This window comes from Mobula hypostoma, assembly GCF_963921235.1.
Source record: "Mobula hypostoma chromosome X1 unlocalized genomic scaffold, sMobHyp1.1 SUPER_X1_unloc_2, whole genome shotgun sequence".
NCBI classification, from domain to species: Eukaryota; Metazoa; Chordata; class Chondrichthyes; order Myliobatiformes; family Myliobatidae; genus Mobula; species Mobula hypostoma.
In genome coordinates this window covers 118910-139296 of record NW_026948166.1, presented here as the reverse complement: position 1 = coordinate 139296, position 20387 = coordinate 118910, and the positions used below count along the sequence as shown (strand labels likewise).

Here is a 20387-nt window from a genome sequence, read left to right as displayed (position 1 = left end):
TCAACACTAAGCAGTATTTGGTGGTGGTGTTGATTGTATAAAAGGTTGTTGTAGGTTACAATGGGACATCGACAGGGTTCAGAGCTGGGCTGAGAAGTGGCAGATGAAGTTCACCCAGAAAAGTGTGAAGAGATTCACTTTGGAAGGGCAACCTCAAAGGCAGAATACAGGGTTACTGGCGGGATTCTGAGCAGTGTGTAGGAACAGAGGGATCTTGGGGTCCATGTCCAGGGATCACTCAAAGGTACTGCACACGTTCATAAGGTGATGGTGTGTTGGCCTTCGTTAGGAGACAGAGTTTGAGCCGTGAGGTAATGTTGCAGCTCCATAAAACTCGGGTTAGACCACATTTGTGTTCATCTCATTATAGGAAGGATGTGGAAGCTTTAGAGAGAGTGAAGAGTAGATTTACCAGGGTGCTGTCTGGACTGGAGAGCATGACTTATGAGGAAAGGTTGAGTGAGCGAGGGCTTTTCTCTTTGGAGGAAGGAGTACAACAAAGTAGATTGTGAGACTGATTCCATCTTACGTACAAGAGGTCCTTCCAAGAGTGTGTTAACAGTAGGGTAGGAACTGTCCTCGAGCCTGATGGTACATGCTTTCAGGTTTAGAGAGGTTCTGTCAAGACCCACGGGGTTCAGAGATGTTCCAATCCCTTCACACTCACTCTCCCTAAACCCCAGGTACACAATCCCCCTGCTGTCTGACCATTCCTCGTGAGACAACCTACCCGTTCCAGGGGTGAGTCCAGTAAACCTCTCAATGGCTCCCAATACATCAAAGTCCAACCCTGAGGCATGGAAAAACAGAGGGAGAAGAAGAGTGAGAGAGGAGGGATGGAGAGAGAGTAAAGGAGAAGGAATGAGAAAGGAGAGGGAAGGAGAGAGAGGGAGTAAGCGAGGGAGAGAGAGAGAGAAACAGGAGGGGCTGAGAGATGAGTGACATACAGAGTGTGGTGAAGTGGCGTGGGAGGAACAGAGAGATGGCAAACAGAAGGGAGCAGTAAGAGAGATGAATGAGAGACGAGTGGCGGAGATGCCGTGTGAGGGAGGAAGGGAAAAAAGGAGAGAAGAGAAAAAGGGACAAGGAGAGAGGGGGTAAAGGAGGAGAGAGAGGAGTGAGCGAGACAACTGAGAGAGGAGGGATGGAGAGAGTAAAGGAAGAGAAAATGGGAAAAGGAGAAGGAAAGGGGAGGGAGGGAGATGAAAAAGGGATAGGTAAGGGGGAGGAGGAAGGAAGAGAGAGGGAAGAAGAAATTTCGAAATAGAGATGGAGGGAGACACAAAAGGAGAAAGAAAGTTAGAGAGAGAGAGGAACAAGGGAGAGTGAAGAGACTGTCGGGCGAATCAATGGATTCACCCAGGTGATCACTCACACTGACAGGAGCCAGAACACCATTTAGCTGAGAGGTTTGCGGAGGAAATATGTGCTGCCTGCTGATAGCAATCTCCCTGTTCATCTCTCATCATCACCAATCACTGCCTGACCTACCCCCCCCCCCCCACACACCCCGGGAGCCTGACAGATCATCAACTCCACTCTGTCACGCATCCTCTATCCAACAAAGACAGAAACATCCACAAACATGCAGAGCGAATGCAGAAACACCCCATCTATCCAGACGATACTAACCATCCCAGTGATTCCCAATATTTTTATTCCCCTTAACCTCCCCAACACCCGGTGATTTCCAACATCCCCATTCACTCTCCCCCTTAACCTCCCCAACACCCGGTGATTTCCAACGTCCCCATTCAGTCTCCCCATTAACCTCCCTGACACCCGGTGATTTCCAACGTCCCCATTCAGTGTCCCCCTTAACCTCCCCAACACCCGGTGATTTCCAACGTCCCCATTCAGTATCCCCCTTAACCTCCCCGACACCCGGTGATTTCCAACGTCCCCATTCAGTGTCCCCCTTAACCTCCCCAACACCCGGTGATTTCCAACATCCCCATTCAGTGTCCCCATTAACCTCCCCAACACCTGGTGATTTCCAACGTCCCCATTCAGTGTCCCCATTAACCTTCCCAACACCCGGTGATTTCCAACGTCCCCATTCAGTGTCCCCCTTAACCTCCCCAACACCCGGTGATTTCCAACATCCCCATTCAGTGTCCCCATTAACCTCCCCAACACCCGGTGATTTCCAACGTCCCCATTCAGTGTCCCCATTAACCTCCCCGACACCCGGTGATTTCCAACGTCCCCATTCAGTGTCCCCATTAACCTTCCCAACACCCGGTGATTTCCAACGTTCCCATTCAGTGTCCCCCTTAACCTCCCCAACACCCGGTGATTTCCAACGTCCCCATTCAGTATCCCCCTTAACCTCCCCGACACCCGGTGATTTCCAACGTCCCCATTCAGTGTCCCCATTAACCTCCCCGACACCCGGTGATTTCCAACGTCCCCATTCAGTGTCCCCCTTAACCTCCCCGACACCCGGTGATCTCCAACGTCCCCATTAACCTCCCCAACACCCGGTGATTTCCAACATCCCCATTCAGTGTCCCCCTTAACCTCCCCAACACCCGGTGATTTCCAACGTCCCCATTCAGTGTCCCCATTAACCTCCCCGACACCCGGTGATTTCCAACGTCCCCATTCAGTGTCCCCATTAACCTTCCCAACACCCGGTGATTTCCAACGTTCCCATTCAGTGTCCCCCTTAACCTCCCCAACACCCGGTGATTTCCAACGTCCCCATTCAGTATCCCCCTTAACCTCCCCGACACCCGGTGATTTCCAACGTCCCCATTCAGTGTCCCCATTAACCTCCCCGACACCCGGTGATTTCCAACGTCCCCATTCAGTGTCCCCCTTAACCTCCCCGACACCCGGTGATCTCCAACGTCCCCATTAACCTCCCCAACACCCGGTGATTTCCAACATCCCCATTCAGTGTCCCCCTTAACCTCCCCAACACCCGGTGATTTCCAACGTCCCCATTCAGTGTCCCCATTAACCTCCCCAACACCCGGTGATTTCCAACGTCCCCATTCAGTGTCCCCCTTAACCTCCCCAACACCCGGTGATTTCCAACGTCCCCATTCAGTGTCCCCATTAACCTCCCCAACACCCGGTGAGTTCCAACGTCCCCATTCAGTGTCCCCCTTAACCTCCCCAACACCCGGTGATCTCCAACGTCCCCATTAACCTCCCCAACACCCGGTGATTTCCAACGTCCCCATTCAGTGTCCCCCTTAACCTCCCCAACACGCGGTGATTTCCAACGTCCCCATTCAGTGTCCCCCTTAACCTCCCCAACACCCGGTGATTTCCAACGTCCCCATTCAGTGTCCCCCTTAACCTCCCCAACACCCGGTGATTTCCAACGTCCCCATTCAGTGTCCCCCTTAACCTCCCAAACACCCGGTGATTTCCAACGTCCCCATTCACTCTCCCCATTAACCTCCCCAACACCCGGTGATTTCCAACATCCCCATTCAGTGTCCCCCTTAACCTCCCCAACACCCGGTGATTTCCAACGTCCCCATTCAGTGTCCCCATTAACCTCCCCAACACCCGGTGATTTCCAACGTTCCCATTCAGTGTCCCCCTTAACCTCCCCAACACCCGGTGATTTCCAACGTCCCCATTCAGTGTCCCCATTAACCTCCCCAACACCCGGTGATTTCCAACATCCCCATTCAGTGTCCCCATTAACCTCCCCAACACCCGGTGATTTCCAACGTCCCCATTCAGTGTCCCCATTAACCTCCCCAACACCCGGTGATTTCCAACGTCCCCATTCAGTGTCCCCATTAACCTTCCCAACACCCGGTGATTTCCAACGTTCCCATTCAGTGTCCCCCTTAACCTCCCCAACACCCGGTGATTTCCAACGTCCCCATTCAGTATCCCCCTTAACCTCCCCGACACCCGGTGATTTCCAACGTCCCCATTCAGTGTCCCCATTAACCTCCCCGACACCCGGTGATTTCCAACGTCCCCATTCAGTGTCCCCCTTAACCTCCCCGACACCCGGTGATCTCCAACGTCCCCATTAACCTCCCCAACACCCGGTGATTTCCAACATCCCCATTCAGTGTCCCCCTTAACCTCCCCAACACCCGGTGATTTCCAACGTCCCCATTCAGTGTCCCCATTAACCTCCCCAACACCCGGTGATTTCCAACGTCCCCATTCAGTGTCCCCCTTAACCTCCCCAACACCCGGTGATTTCCAACGTCCCCATTCAGTGTCCCCATTAACCTCCCCAACACCCGGTGATTTCCAACGTCCCCATTCAGTGTCCCCCTTAACCTCCCCAACACCCGGTGATCTCCAACGTCCCCATTAACCTCCCCAACACCCGGTGATTTCCAACGTCCCCATTCACTCTCCCCCTTAACCTCCCCAACACGCGGTGATTTCCAACGTCCCCATTCAGTGTCCCCCTTAACCTCCCCAACACCCGGTGATTTCCAACGTCCCCATTCAGTGTCCCCCTTAACCTCCCCAACACCCGGTGATTTCCAACGTCCCCATTCAGTGTCCCCATTAACCTCCCCAACACCTGGTGATTTCCAACGTCCCCATTCAGTGTCCCCCTTCCCCTCCCCAACACCCGGTGATTTCCAACGTCCCCATTCAGTGTCCCCATTAACCTCCCCAACACCCGGTGATTTCCAATGTCCCCATTCAGTGTCCCCCTTAACCTGCCCAACACCCGGTGACTTCCAACGTCCCCATTCAGTGTCCCCATTAACCTCCCCGACACCCGGTGATTTCCAACGTCCCCTTTCAGTGTCCCCCTTAACCTCCCCAACACCCGGTGATTTCCAACGTCCCCTTTCAGTGTCCCCATTAACCTCCCCAACACCCGGTGATTTCCAACGTCCCCATTCAGTGTCCCCCTTAACCTCCCCAACACCTGGTGATTTCCAACGTCCCCATTCAGTGTCCCCATTAACCTCCCCAACACCCGGTGATTTCCAACGTCCCCATTCAGTGTCCCCCTTAACCTCCCCAACACCTGGTGATTTCCAACGTCCCCATTAACCTCCCCAACACCCGGTGATTTCCAACGTCCCCATTAACCTCCCCAACACCCGGTTATTTCCAACGTCCCCTTTCAGTGTCCCCATTAACCTCCCCAACACCCGGTGATTTCCAACGTCCCCATTCAGTGTCCCCCTTAACCTCCCCAACACCTGGTGATTTCCAACGTCCCCATTCAGTGTCCCCATTAAACTCCCCAACACCCGGTGATTTCCAACGTCCCCATTCAGTGTCCCCATTAACCTCCCCAACACCCGGTGATTTCCAACATCCCCATTCAGTGTCCCCATTAACCTCCCCAACACCCGGTGATTTCCAACGTCCCCATTCAGTGTCCCCATTAACCTCCCCAACACCCGGTGATTTCCAACGTCCCCATTCAGTGTCCCCATTAACCTTCCCAACACCCGGTGATTTCCAACGTTCCCATTCAGTGTCCCCCTTAACCTCCCCAACACCCGGTGATTTCCAACGTCCCCATTCAGTATCCCCCTTAACCTCCCCGACACCCGGTGATTTCCAACGTCCCCATTCAGTGTCCCCATTAACCTCCCCGACACCCGGTGATTTCCAACGTCCCCATTCAGTGTCCCCCTTAACCTCCCCGACACCCGGTGATCTCCAACGTCCCCATTAACCTCCCCAACACCCGGTGATTTCCAACATCCCCATTCAGTGTCCCCCTTAACCTCCCCAACACCCGGTGATTTCCAACGTCCCCATTCAGTGTCCCCATTAACCTCCCCAACACCCGGTGATTTCCAACGTCCCCATTCAGTGTCCCCCTTAACCTCCCCAACACCCGGTGATTTCCAACGTCCCCATTCAGTGTCCCCATTAACCTCCCCAACACCCGGTGATTTCCAACGTCCCCATTCAGTGTCCCCCTTAACCTCCCCAACACCCGGTGATCTCCAACGTCCCCATTAACCTCCCCAACACCCGGTGATTTCCAACGTCCCCATTCACTCTCCCCCTTAACCTCCCCAACACGCGGTGATTTCCAACGTCCCCATTCAGTGTCCCCCTTAACCTCCCCAACACCCGGTGATTTCCAACGTCCCCATTCAGTGTCCCCCTTAACCTCCCCAACACCCGGTGATTTCCAACGTCCCCATTCAGTGTCCCCATTAACCTCCCCAACACCTGGTGATTTCCAACGTCCCCATTCAGTGTCCCCCTTCCCCTCCCCAACACCCGGTGATTTCCAACGTCCCCATTCAGTGTCCCCATTAACCTCCCCAACACCCGGTGATTTCCAATGTCCCCATTCAGTGTCCCCCTTAACCTGCCCAACACCCGGTGACTTCCAACGTCCCCATTCAGTGTCCCCATTAACCTCCCCGACACCCGGTGATTTCCAACGTCCCCTTTCAGTGTCCCCCTTAACCTCCCCAACACCCGGTGATTTCCAACGTCCCCTTTCAGTGTCCCCATTAACCTCCCCAACACCCGGTGATTTCCAACGTCCCCATTCAGTGTCCCCCTTAACCTCCCCAACACCTGGTGATTTCCAACGTCCCCATTCAGTGTCCCCATTAACCTCCCCAACACCCGGTGATTTCCAACGTCCCCATTCAGTGTCCCCCTTAACCTCCCCAACACCTGGTGATTTCCAACGTCCCCATTAACCTCCCCAACACCCGGTGATTTCCAACGTCCCCATTAACCTCCCCAACACCCGGTTATTTCCAACGTCCCCTTTCAGTGTCCCCATTAACCTCCCCAACACCCGGTGATTTCCAACGTCCCCATTCAGTGTCCCCCTTAACCTCCCCAACACCTGGTGATTTCCAACGTCCCCATTCAGTGTCCCCATTAAACTCCCCAACACCCGGTGATTTCCAACGTCCCCATTCAGTGTCCCCATTAACCTCCCCAACACCCGGTGATTTCCAACATCCCCATTCAGTGTCCCCATTAACCTCCCCAACACCCGGTGATTTCCAACGTCCCCATTCAGTGTCCCCATTAACCTCCCCAACACCCGGTGATTTCCAACGTCCCCATTCAGTGTCCCCATTAACCTTCCCAACACCCGGTGATTTCCAACGTTCCCATTCAGTGTCCCCCTTAACCTCCCCAACACCCGGTGATTTCCAACGTCCCCATTCAGTATCCCCCTTAACCTCCCCGACACCCGGTGATTTCCAACGTCCCCATTCAGTGTCCCCATTAACCTCCCCGACACCCGGTGATTTCCAACGTCCCCATTCAGTGTCCCCCTTAACCTCCCCGACACCCGGTGATCTCCAACGTCCCCATTAACCTCCCCAACACCCGGTGATTTCCAACATCCCCATTCAGTGTCCCCCTTAACCTCCCCAACACCCGGTGATTTCCAACGTCCCCATTCAGTGTCCCCATTAACCTCCCCAACACCCGGTGATTTCCAACGTCCCCATTCAGTGTCCCCCTTAACCTCCCCAACACCCGGTGATTTCCAACGTCCCCATTCAGTGTCCCCATTAACCTCCCCAACACCCGGTGATTTCCAACGTCCCCATTCAGTGTCCCCCTTAACCTCCCCAACACCCGGTGATCTCCAACGTCCCCATTAACCTCCCCAACACCCGGTGATTTCCAACGTCCCCATTCACTCTCCCCCTTAACCTCCCCAACACGCGGTGATTTCCAACGTCCCCATTCAGTGTCCCCCTTAACCTCCCCAACACCCGGTGATTTCCAACGTCCCCATTCAGTGTCCCCCTTAACCTCCCCAACACCCGGTGATTTCCAACGTCCCCATTCAGTGTCCCCATTAACCTCCCCAACACCTGGTGATTTCCAACGTCCCCATTCAGTGTCCCCCTTCCCCTCCCCAACACCCGGTGATTTCCAACGTCCCCATTCAGTGTCCCCATTAACCTCCCCAACACCCGGTGATTTCCAATGTCCCCATTCAGTGTCCCCCTTAACCTGCCCAACACCCGGTGACTTCCAACGTCCCCATTCAGTGTCCCCATTAACCTCCCCGACACCCGGTGATTTCCAACGTCCCCTTTCAGTGTCCCCCTTAACCTCCCCAACACCCGGTGATTTCCAACGTCCCCTTTCAGTGTCCCCATTAACCTCCCCAACACCCGGTGATTTCCAACGTCCCCATTCAGTGTCCCCCTTAACCTCCCCAACACCTGGTGATTTCCAACGTCCCCATTCAGTGTCCCCATTAACCTCCCCAACACCCGGTGATTTCCAACGTCCCCATTCAGTGTCCCCCTTAACCTCCCCAACACCTGGTGATTTCCAACGTCCCCATTAACCTCCCCAACACCCGGTGATTTCCAACGTCCCCATTAACCTCCCCAACACCCGGTTATTTCCAACGTCCCCTTTCAGTGTCCCCATTAACCTCCCCAACACCCGGTGCTTTCCAACGTCCCCATTCAGTGTCCCCCTTAACCTCCCCAACACCTGGTGATTTCCAACGTCCCCATTAACCTCCCCAACACCCGGTGATTTCCAACGTCCCCATTCAGTCTCCCCATTAACCTCCCCAACACCCGGTGATTTCCAACATCCCCATTCAGTGTCCCCCTTAACCTCCCCGACACCCGGTGATTTCCAATGTCCCCATTCAGTGTCCCCCTTAACCTGCCCAACACCCGGTGACTTCCAACGTCCCCATTCAGTGTCCCCCTTAACCTGCCCAACACCCGGTGATTTCCAACGTCCCCATTCAGTGTCCCCATTAACCTCCCCGACACCCGGTGATTTCCAACGTCCCCATTCAGTGTCCCCATTAACCTCCCCGACACCCGGTGATTTCCAACGTCCCCATTCAGTGTCCCCATTAACCTCCCCGACACCCGGTGATTTCCAACGTCCCCATTCAGTGTCCCCATTAACCTCCCCGACACCCGGTGATTTCCAACGTCCCCATTCAGTGTCCCCATTAACCTCCCCGACACCCGGTGATTTCCAACGTCCCCATTCAGTGTCCCCATTAACCTCCCCAACACCCGGTGATTTCCAATGTCCCCATTCAGTGTCCCCCTTAACCTGCCCAACACCCGGTGACTTCCAACGTCCCCATTCAGTGTCCCCCTTAACCTGCCCAACACCCGTTGATTTCCAACGTCCTCATTAACCTCCCCAACACCCGGTGATTTCCAACGTCCCCATTCAGTGTCCCCCTTAACCTGCCCAACACCCGTTGATTTCCAACGTCCTCATTAACCTCCCCAACACCCGGTGATTTTAATGTTCCCATTCAGTGTCCCCCTTAAACCACCACAAATAAAATGTTTTAAATGCAATCTACAAAGGAGGAGCATCTTATTTGTTTACAGGAAGATGCCAGCTTTTGCAAACTTATCACAAGTGATCTTAGCTGGGAGGGTTCTTGCTGTCCTCTCTTCTCATTGCCTCCTCTCTTTGCGCATCGCACCACACCCACTTGCACCACTCTCACTGGAGAGAAATTTGAGGTGCCAGGTTTGATCTGACACGTTGTGATCTGCAAACGAATGACCTTCTGATTCCCAGTTGGAGTTGCTTAGTGCCCGTCTTTCTTGGGGAGGGTGAGGTAGCGTTAACTGACATGCTAGGTCGACCTTCAAAGACAAGGCTGCCTGTGTGTCCAGTCCGTGCCCTGGTAATTACTGTCAACACCAGTCCTGCCTGTCACCCAGCACCTGCCACTGACACTGCTCAGCTGCCATGACAATGTGAGGTTGGTGTGTGAGAGAGGGACGGACAGTGGGATGGGGTAGTGCAGAGAGAGAGGGAGCGAGGATGGAAGAGGCAGAAAGGATCGGAAGAGAAAGGAGAGGCAGGGAGCTGAGGCACAGAGACTGGGAGAAAGAAAAAAAGAAAACTGCAAGGAAGGAGGGATGGTGAAATAGCAGATGAAAGTGGTGGAGGAGGAGGGATGGGAGGAAGGAAGGAGGGGATGGGAAAAGGGGAGAGGGAAGGAGGGATAGGAGAGGGGGGAAGAAGGGTAGAGTTGGGAAGAAGTGCGCAGAGGGGAAGGGACAGTGACAGTAAAGTGTAGCTATGAAGGAGAGGCATGGTGGGCTGTGGGGGGGGGTAGGGATGTAGGTGAGGAAGGGAATCACAGAGATGGAGGGGGGAGGTGAGGAAAGGGGTCACAGAGATGGGGAAGGCTGTTGAGTGTTACGGAGCAGAGGAAGGATGTAATGGAGATGGAGATGGGCATGGGGTTGGGGGAGAGATGCAGTGGAGGGAGGAGCAGTGGTCGCAGTTCAAACTCTACCTGTTCAACCCTTTCCTCGGACTCTAGCTGCTGTAGAACATTGCTCAGTTGGTCTTTTCCTGTCTGATTGACGGCTCAGTCAAACTGATGGCTCAGAAATACTCTTGCTGAGATCAGTAATCTCCCATTTCCTCCCAGCCTTCCACACAATGCTGATGCATGCAATAAAGAAAATTCTGCAATAAAGTCTTTGGCCCATCATGTCCATGATGAGCACAATCCCAAGTGAGAGTCAAACACATCTACCTGCACATGATCCATATCTCCCTAGTCCTGAACATTCTGAACCTCTTTTCATTCTGCATCCACCTCCACCTCTGGCAGCACATTCCAGATGCCCACCACTCACTGTTAAACAAAAATTAAACGCCCCCTCTGGTAGTAGACGTTTCTAGCTGAGGGTGAACAATAATGTGTTGGGGAGGTTAATGGGGACGTTGGAAATCACCGGGTGTTGGGGAGGTTAAGGGGGACACTGAATGGGGATGTTGGAAATCACCGGGTGTTGGGGAGGTTAAGGGGGACGTTGGAAATCACTGGGTGTTGGGGAGGTTAAGGGGGACACTGAATGGGGATGTTGGAAATCACCGGGTGTTGGGGAGGTTAAGGGGGACACTGAATGGGGATGTTGGAAATCACCGGGTGTTGGGGAGGTTAATGGGGACACTGAATGGGGATGTTGGAAATCACCGGGTGTTGGGGAGGTTAATGGGGACGTTGGAAATCACCGGGTGTTGGGGAGGTTAAGGGGGACACTGAATGGGGACGTTGGAGATCACCAGGTGTCGGGGAGGTTAATGGGGACACTGAATGGGGATGTTGGAAGTCACTGGGTGTTGGGAAGGTTAATGGGGACACTGAATGGGGATGTTGGAAATCACCGGGTGTTGGGGAGGTTAAGGGGGACACTGAATGGGGATGTTGGAAATCACCGGGTGTTGGGGAGGTTAATGGGGACACTGAATGGAGATGTTGGAAATCACCGGGTGTTGGGGAGGTTAATGGGGACGTTGGAAATCACCGGGTGTTGGGGAGGTTAAGGGGGACACTGAATGGGGATGTTGGAAATCACCGGGTGTTGGGCAGGTTAAGGGGGACACTGAATGGGGATGTTGGAAATCACCGGGTGTTGGGGAGGTTAATGGGGACACTGAATGGGGACGTTGGAAATCACCGGGTGTTGGGCAGGTTAAGGGGGACACTGAATGGGGATGTTGGAAATCACCGGGTGTCGGGGAGGTTAAGGGGGACACTGAATGGGGACGTTGGAAATCACCGGGTGTCGGGGAGGTTAAGGGGGATACTGAATGGGGACGTTGGAAATCACCGGGTGTTGGGGAGTTTAATGGGGACACTGAATGGGAATGTTGGAAATAACCGGGTGTTGGGGAGGTTAATGGGGACACTGAAAGGGGACGTTGGAAATCACCGGGTGTTGGGGAGGTTAATGGGGACACTGAAAGGGGACGTTGGAAATCACCGGGTGTTGGGGAGGTTAATGGGGACGTTGGAAATCACCGGGTGTTGGGGAGGTTAATGGGGACGTTGGAAATCACCGCGTGTTGGGGAGGTTAAGGGGGACACTGAATGGGGACGTTGGAAATCACCGGGTGTTGGGGAGGTTAATGGGGACACTGAAAGGGGACGTTGGAAATCACCGGGTGTTGGGGAGGTTAATGGGGACGTTGGAAATCACCGGGTGTTGGGGAGGTTAATGGGGACTGAATGGGGACGTTGGAAATCACCGGGTGTTGGGGAGGTTAATGGGGACGTTGGAAATCACCGGGTGTTGGGGAGGTTAAGGGGGACACTGAATGGGGACGTTGGAAATCACCGGGTGTTGGGGAGGTTAATGGGGACACTGAAAGGGGACGTTGGAAATCACCGGGTGTTGGGGAGGTTAAGGGGGACACTGAATGGGAATGTTGGAAATCACCGGGTGTTGGGGAGGTTAAGGGGGACACTGAATGGGTACGTTGGAAATCACCAGGTGTCACGGAGGTTAAGGGGGAGAGTGAATGGGGACGTTGGAAGTCACCAGGTGTTGGGGAGTTTAAGGGGGAGAGTGAATGGGGACGTTGGAAGTCAGCGGGTGTTGGGGAGGTTAAGGGGGACACTGAATGGGAATGTTGGAAATAACCGGGTGTTGGGGAGGTTAATGGGGACACTGAATGGGGACGTTGGAAATCACCGGGTGTTGGGGAGGTTAATGGGGACACTGAATGGGGACGTTGGAAATCACCGGGTGTTGGGGAGGTTAAGGGAGATACTGAATGGGGACGTTGGAAATCACCGGGTGTTGGGGAGGTTAAGGGGGACACTGAATGGGAATGTTGGAAATAACCGGGTGTTGGGGAGGTTAATGGGGACACTGAAAGGGGACGTTGGAAATCACCGGGTGTTGGGGAGGTTAATGGGGACACTGAAAGGGGACGTTGGAAATCACTGGGTGTTGGGGAGGTTAAGGGGGACACTGAATGGGAATGTTGGAAATCACCGGGTGTTGGGGAGGTTAAGGGGGACACTGAATGGGTACGTTGGAAATCACCAGGTGTCGCGGAGGTTAAGGGGGAGAGTGAATGGGGACGTTGGAAGTCACCAGGTGTTGGGGAGTTTAAGGGGGAGAGTGAATGGGGACGTTGGAAGTCAGCGGGTGTTGGGGAGGTTAAGGGGGACACTGAATGGGAATGTTGGAAATAACCGGGTGTTGGGGAGGTTAATGGGGACACTGAAAGGGGACGTTGGAAATCACCGGGTGTTGGGGAGGTTAATGGGGACACTGAAAGGGGACGTTGGAAATCACCGGGTGTTGGGGAGGTTAATGGGGACACTGAATGGGGATGTTGGAAATCACCGGGTGTTGGGGAGGTTAATGGGGACGTTGGAAATCACCGGGTGTGGGGAGGTTAATGGGGACACTGAATGGTGGTATTAGGAATCACTGGCTTGAGCAGGGCTCAAGGAGTTGTGATGTGGTGGAGAACGAGCTGGGCTCTCAGTAGACTTCCTCTCTCCCTGCATCTCAGGCAACGTGTCACCTTGGCTTGTCCACAGGAGAAGGCTGACAGCCCACGTGGCTTGCCTTAGCATCTGGCAGGTCAGTGTCCCCCTGCCGAGTGGTGACCTTGCCAGAACACAGTACGTGAGTGGGGTGCAGAGTAGCCTCTCCTCGGTCACTCATACGGAGGGAGGAAGAATTTTCCTTCCAGTCTGTTGTACCTGTCACTCCGAGATTATACTGTTTGCTGCATACTTCTGTGTGTTGTTCTTTGCCCCGCTCTCCCCACAGTCCCATGTCAGCCTCGAAACTAATCCCATTACTGGGGTCAGACACAGAGTGAATCTCCCCTGACACCGTCCCCATCACACACTCCCGGGGTCAGACACAGAGTGAATCTCCCCTGACACCGTCCCCATCACACACTCCCAGGGACAGACACAGAGTGAATCTCCCCTGACACCGTCCCCATCACACACTCCCAGGGACAGACACAGAGTGAATCTCCCTCCACACTGTCCCATCACAGACTCCCAGGGTCAGACACAGAGTGAATCTCCCTCCACACTGTCCCATCACACACTCCCAGGGTCAGACACAGAGTGAATCTCCCTCCATACCTGCCCATCACACACTCCCAGGGTCAGACACAGAGTGAATCTCTCTCCATACCTGCCCATCACACACTCCCAGGGTCAGACACAGAGTGAATCTCCCCTGACACCGTCCCCATCACACACTCCCAGGGTCAGACACAGAGTGAATCTCCCTCCACACCGTCCCATCACACACTCCCAGGGTCAGACACAGAGTGAATCTCCCTCCACACTGTCCCATCACACGCTCCCAGGGACAGACAAAGAGTGAATCTCCCCTGACACCGTCCCCATCACACACTCCCAGGGACAGACACAGAGTGAATCTCCCTCAACACTGTCCCATCACACACTTCCAGGGTCAGACACAGAGTGAATCTCCCTCCACACTGTCCCATCACACACTCCCAGGGTCAGACACAGAGTGAATCTCCCTCCACACTGTCCCATCACACACTCCCGGGGTCAGATGCAGAGTGAATCTCCCTCCACACTGTCCCATCACACACTCCCAGGATCAGACACAGAGTGAATCTCCCTCCACACTGTCCCATCACACACTCCCAGGGTCAGACACAGAGTGAATCTCCCTCCACACTGTCCCATCACACACTCCCGGGGTCAGACACAGAGTGAATCTCCCTCCACACTGTCCCATCACACACTCCCGGGGTCAGATGCGGAGTGAATCTCCCTCCACACTGTCCCATCACACACTCCCAGGATCAGACACAGAGTGAATCTCCCTCCACACTGTCCCATCACACACTCCCAGGGTCAGACACAGAGTGAATCTCCCTCCACACTGTCCCATCACACACTCCCGGGGTCAGACACAGAGGGAATCTCCCTCCACGCTGTCCCATAACACACTCCAGGGGTCAGACACAGAGGGAATCTCCCTCCACACCGTCCCATCACACACTCCCGGGGTCAGACACAGAGGGAATCTCCCTCCACACTGTCCCATCACACACACCCAGGGTCAGACACAGAGTGAATCTCCCTCCACACTGTCCCATCACACACTCCCAGGGTCAGACACAGAATGAATCTCCCCCCACACTGTCCCATCACACACACCCAGGGTCAGACACAGAGTGAACCTCCACACCGTCCCATCACACACTCCCGGGATCAGACACAGTGTTTCCACACTGATACTCTAACTCTCTCTCTCTCTCTCTCTCTCTCTCTGACTCTCACTCACTTGCTCTCCCTCCTCCTGCTTCTCCTCTAGCCTGTGAAGGACGCTTTTCAAAGTGCGGCAGTTGCCTTAGGGGTCCGCACGGGTCGCTATGAGAATGCGGTGTGGACAGGGCGATGCCATTCCTCGCAGTGGACGGGTCAGGATTCGCTGGCGGACAGCGACCCTGACCTGTGGAAACTGGTGCAGAAGGAAAAAGACAGGCAGTGCCGAGGGCTAGAGTTGATCGCCTCTGAGGTGAGGGAGTAAACGGGAACCCTACTCCCCCATGCTGTTCTTTGTCTCCCATCCCTCCCGCTTTCCCTTCCTCATCGACTTCCCCATCTCACCCGGCCCCCCCCATCTCTCCCCCCTCTTCTGACCGCCTCCTGTCGCTCCTGCTACCCCCTTGTCTCTCCCACCCCACCACCTCTCTCAACCCCTCCCCTCCAAATTGCCAACTTCCCTTCCCTTTCTGCCCTGTGCCCGCACCTCCCTTTGACCCTCTCCCCTCTCCCTGATCTTTCTTGCCATCATTTGTTTTATCCCTTTCTCCTTCTCTCTTTCCCTGTCTACCTCCTGTCTCTTCCTCTCTGCTCTCTTCTCTTATCTTGCTCCCTTTATCTTCTCCTTTCTGTATCACGCACTCTCCCTCTCTCTGTCTGTCTGAACCCTCTGTTTCCTTTGCACTCTCCCTCTCCTGCTCCCCTCAGTCTTTTAACCCGCTCCCTCCTCCCTGTCCCCCTAACCACCCCTCAGTCTCTTTTCTCTCTCTCTGCTCCCTCCCCTCCCCCTTCTCCCTCCCCTCCCTCTTCTCCTTCCCCTTTCTTCCTTCCATCTCCCCCCACCCAGTACATCCCCTGCCATTGAGACTGTCTAACTCCCTCTCCCTTGCCTTGCAGAATTTCTGCAGCCGAGCCTGTCTTGAGGCCCTTGGTTCTTGCCTCCAGAACAAGTATTCTGAAGGATACCCAGGGACGAGGTGAGCAAATCTTTGGTAATGCGATCAGGACGGGGTCCCCAATTAACCAGATCTTCGCCAGCTCTATCCCTCCCCCCAAAGTCTCCTAACTATCTGTCTGAGGAGGGAGGGGCAGTAAAGAGGGAGCAATCTGGGATGGGCAGTGCCTTTCTTCAATATGTTTCCTTCTCTCCCCCATCTTCCTTGTCCCTCACCGCTTTCCCAACTCACCTCTCGTCTCCCCACCCTACCTCACTCTCCCTCTCACCTCTCTCCCCTCAACACTCTCTCCCTCTCTGCTCTCTCCTCTCTTCTCACCCTCTCTCTCTCTTTTTTTCTCCCCCCCCCACCCCAAAACAGGTACTATGGAGGGACGGAAATCATCGATGAGGTGGAACGCCTTTGCCAGCGCCGGGCACTGGAGGCCTTTGACCTTGACCCCAACCTGTGGGGTGTGAATGTCCAGCCCTACTCAGGCTCTCCTGCCAACTTCGCCGCCTACACCGCCGTGCTGAGCCCACACGATCGGATTATGGGGCTGGATCTTCCCGAGGGGGGACAGTGAGTGCCGCTTGTCTCTCCATCTCACCTGTGTCTGTGCTGTCTCCCCATCCCCAATATCTGTATCCTCAGTCTCCTGTCTCTCCCCACCTTCACTCTCTCTCTTTTTGTGTGTCTGATTCTGAGTGTGCCTCTCTCTTTCCCTCTCCATTTTATCCTTCTCTCCCTCTCCCTGTCTCTCTCTTTACCTTTCTCTCTCACTCTCACTCCCTTTACCCATTCTCTTACTCCTGACCCCTCCTCCTTCTCTTACAGTCTCACTCACGGTTACATGTCTGATGTGAAGCGGATTTCAGCAACATCCATCTACTTTGAATCGATGCCATACAAACTGAACGTGAGTGTGTGTCCCCTGTATCTCCTATCCTTCCTCCACCCTCCACTCTCCCCTTTCTCCCTCGCTCCCTCCTGGCCCTCTTCTCACCCTTTCCTCCTAAACCTTCATTTCCTTCTCTCCCAACCAACCTCCCCACACTCTCACTCCCCCTCCACACCCCTGTCTGCTTTCCCTCCCTCGCTCACATTGTTCCCCTTCCTCCCTCACCTCCCCATCTCCTCCTTCCCTCTCCTCTCCACTCTCTCCTTACTCCTCTCTCCCCCACCCCTAATTCCCATGCCCTCCACCCCATTTCACCCCCTTCCCCTCTCTGCCCCTCCCTTTCCCCTCTCTTCCCATCCTTCCCTACTCTCATAGGGCAGTGACTTTCACCTTGCCCCTGCCTCCTTCCAACAGCCCACCACCGGACTAATCGACTATGACCAGCTGGCCCTGACCGCCCGCCTCTTCCGTCCACGACTGATCATTGCTGGAACCAGCGCTTACTCACGGCTCATAGACTACAGCCGTTTCCGACAGGTACGTCTCATCAACCTTCCCATTCCATCTGTTCCAGGACAGGAAGGGGAGGGAGGGGACACAGTGACAGGTAGGGGTGGGGGGGGGGTCACTGAGACGGGAAGGGGTGTGGGGGTGGGAGGGCTTCACAGAGGCAGGGAGGGGTTTAGGGGAGGGAGGGAGCCTCACAGAGATGGTGAATGGTGTAGGGGTGGAGGGTCACAGACACAGGGAGGGGTCTAGAGGAGGGAGGTGTGTAGGGGAGGGAGGGGGTCACACAGATGGAAGGGGGGTGACAGAGACGGTGAATGGTGTAGGGGTGGAGGGTCACAGACACGTAGGGGCCTAGGGGAGGGAGGGGGTCACACAGATAGAAGGGGGGGTCACAGAGATGGTGAATGGTGTAGGGGTGGAGGGTCACAGACACATAGGGGTCTAGGGGAGGGAGGGGGTCACAGACGGTGAATGGTGTAGGGGTAGAGAGTCACAGACACAGGGAGGGGTGTAGGGGAGGGTGGGGGTCACAGAGACAGGGAAAGGTGTAGGGGAGGGAGGGGAGAGCATTCCAGAGGTTGGACCTGATTTCTTCCCCTGCACCCCCCCCCGAACAGATCTGTGATGAGGTGAAGGCATACTTACTGTCAGACATGGCCCACATCAGTGGGCTGGTGGCAGCCAAGGTGATTCCTTCTCCTTTCGAGTATTCGGACCTGGTCACCAGTACCACGCACAAGACACTCCGCGGAGCCCGGTGAGAAATGATAGCCTTTCTCCCTTAGTGTGTTCCTTCCTCACCGTCCCTCCCAAAGCGCGGCGCTCCCTCCCTCATCATCGCACTCCCTCCTCACTGCCCCTTCTGCAATGTGGTGCTCAGTGCTCACTATCCCTCCCTCATTTCAATGGCTGCAGAGACCCTGAGCAGACAGTCGGCTTTTTGGATCAAGAACCTTTGCCTGAGCTGGGGTGGATAGTCAGAGTGATACAGCACGGAAACTGGCCCTTCGGCCCATTTGGTCCATGTCAACTCAGATTCCAATCTGAGCCTGTCCCCTCCATTCCTGTTTGGCTCATATCCCTCTACACCTTTCCCATCACTGGACCAGCCCAATACACACAAAATGCTGGAGGAACTCAGCAGGTCAGGCAGCATCTATGGAGGGGAATAAACAGTCGACGCTTCAGACCAAGCTCTTTCACCAGGACTGGAAAGGAAGGGGGCAGAAGCCAAAGTAAGAAGGTGAGGGGAGAGGAAATATTACAAACTGGTAGGTGATAGGTAAGACAAAGTAGAGGGAGGAAGGTGTAAAATTCCTTCTTCAGGCCTTTATCTCTTCCACTGATTCCCTCCTAGCTTTGCACAACATCCACACCCCCCCACCTCCTAATGAAGGGTGTCAACCCAAAACATCAACTTGTTGCAATTGGTTTATTACTGTCACACATACTGAGATACAGTGAAAAGCTTGTCTTACATACTGTCCATTCAGATCAGATCATTACACAGTGCGTTGAGGTAGAACAAGGCAAAACATAACAATGTGCAGAGTAGAGTGTCACAGTTACAGAGAAAGTGCAGAGCAGGCAGACAGTCAGGTGCAAGGGTCACAATGAGGTAGATTGTCAGATCATACTAGCGAACCACGTAAAAGTCTTCTGGATCATTAGGACCTCTTCTGGGGCAGGTGTGACCTGCACAAAAGGGATGGGTTGCACTTGAATCCAAGAGGGACCAATATCTTTGTGGGCAGGTTTACTAGAGCTGTTGGGAAGGGTTTACAGTAATATAGCATGGGGATGGGAATCAATATGATAGAGCTGAGGATGGGCCAGCAGGTTTACAAGTAGATGATGGGTATAACATGAATGTAAGGAAGGACAAGCCGATGGTTGGGTACAAATGCAGACGGTGCAAAGAGTTAAATTGTACCGTAGAGGTAAATTTCAAAAGGGTGAAGAATGCAGGACTGCAGGTGCTGTATTTAAATCCATATAGCATTTGGAATAAGGTGGATGAACTTGTGGCCCAATTCGAGATTGGTCAGTATGACATTGTGGGCATCACTGAGTCATGGCTGAAAGAAGGCAATAGTCGGCAGTTTAATATCAAAGGGTATACTTTGTATTGAAAGGACAGGCGAGAAGGCATAGGCAGTGGTGTGGCTCTGTTGGTAAGAGATGAAATTACATCTTTAGAAAGAGGTGACATAGGGTCAGAGAATGTTGAATCTGTGTGGGTGGAGTTACGAAACTGCAAGGGTAAAGAAAAATTGTGGGAATCATATATAAGCCTGCAAATGGTGGCCAAGATGTAAGGTTGAGATTGCAAAGGGAGCTGAAAAAGGCATGTAATAAGGTTAATGTCACAATTGTAATGAGGGACTTCAATATGCTCGTGGATTGGGAGAATCAGGTTGGTGTCGGATCACAAGAGAGGGAATTTGTTGAATTCCTACGAGATGGCGTTTTAGAGCAGCTTGTGCTTGAGCGTACTCAGGGAAAGGCTATCTTAGATTGGGTGTTGTGTAATAACCCAGATTTTATTAGGGAGCTTAATGTAAAGGAACCCCTAGGAGACAGTGATCATAATATGATTGAATTCATACTGCAATTTGAGAGGGAGAAGCCTAACTCACATGTATCAGTATCACAGTGGAATAAAGGGAATTACAGAATCATGAGAGAGAAGCTTGCCCAGGTGGATTGGAGGAGGATACTGGTGGGGGTGACAGCAGAGCAGAGATGTCCGAAGTTTCTGGGAAAAGTTCACAAGGTGCAGGATAGATATGTCCCACAGAAGAAGTTCTCCAATGGCAGGATTAGACAACTGTGGCTGACAAGGGAATTTAAGGACTGCATAAAAGTCAAAGAAAGGTCATATAAGATAGCAAAAGTGAGTGGGAAGTTGGATGATTGGGAAACTTTTAAAATCCAACAAAAGGCAACTAAAAAAGCTATAAGAAAGGGAAAAAATGAAATATGAGGGTGACTAGCCAATAATATAAAGCATGATGCCAAAAGTTTTTTT

At 53.7% G+C, this 20387-nt stretch overlaps 1 protein-coding gene across 1 annotated transcript in view; it reads left to right on the top strand.

Annotated features, from left to right (window-relative positions):
• shmt2 (serine hydroxymethyltransferase 2 (mitochondrial)) overlaps positions 1-20387 on the top strand; it is a 62656-nt gene that overhangs the window by 21224 nt on the left and 21045 nt on the right. The window contains exons 2-7 of the mRNA XM_063039252.1: positions 15060-15263; positions 15908-15987; positions 16327-16527; positions 16783-16864; positions 17261-17383; positions 17974-18113. Coding sequence (XP_062895322.1) covers positions 15060-15263; positions 15908-15987; positions 16327-16527; positions 16783-16864; positions 17261-17383; positions 17974-18113 — 830 coding nt within the window. The remainder of the gene's footprint in view (positions 1-15059; positions 15264-15907; positions 15988-16326; positions 16528-16782; positions 16865-17260; positions 17384-17973; positions 18114-20387) is intronic.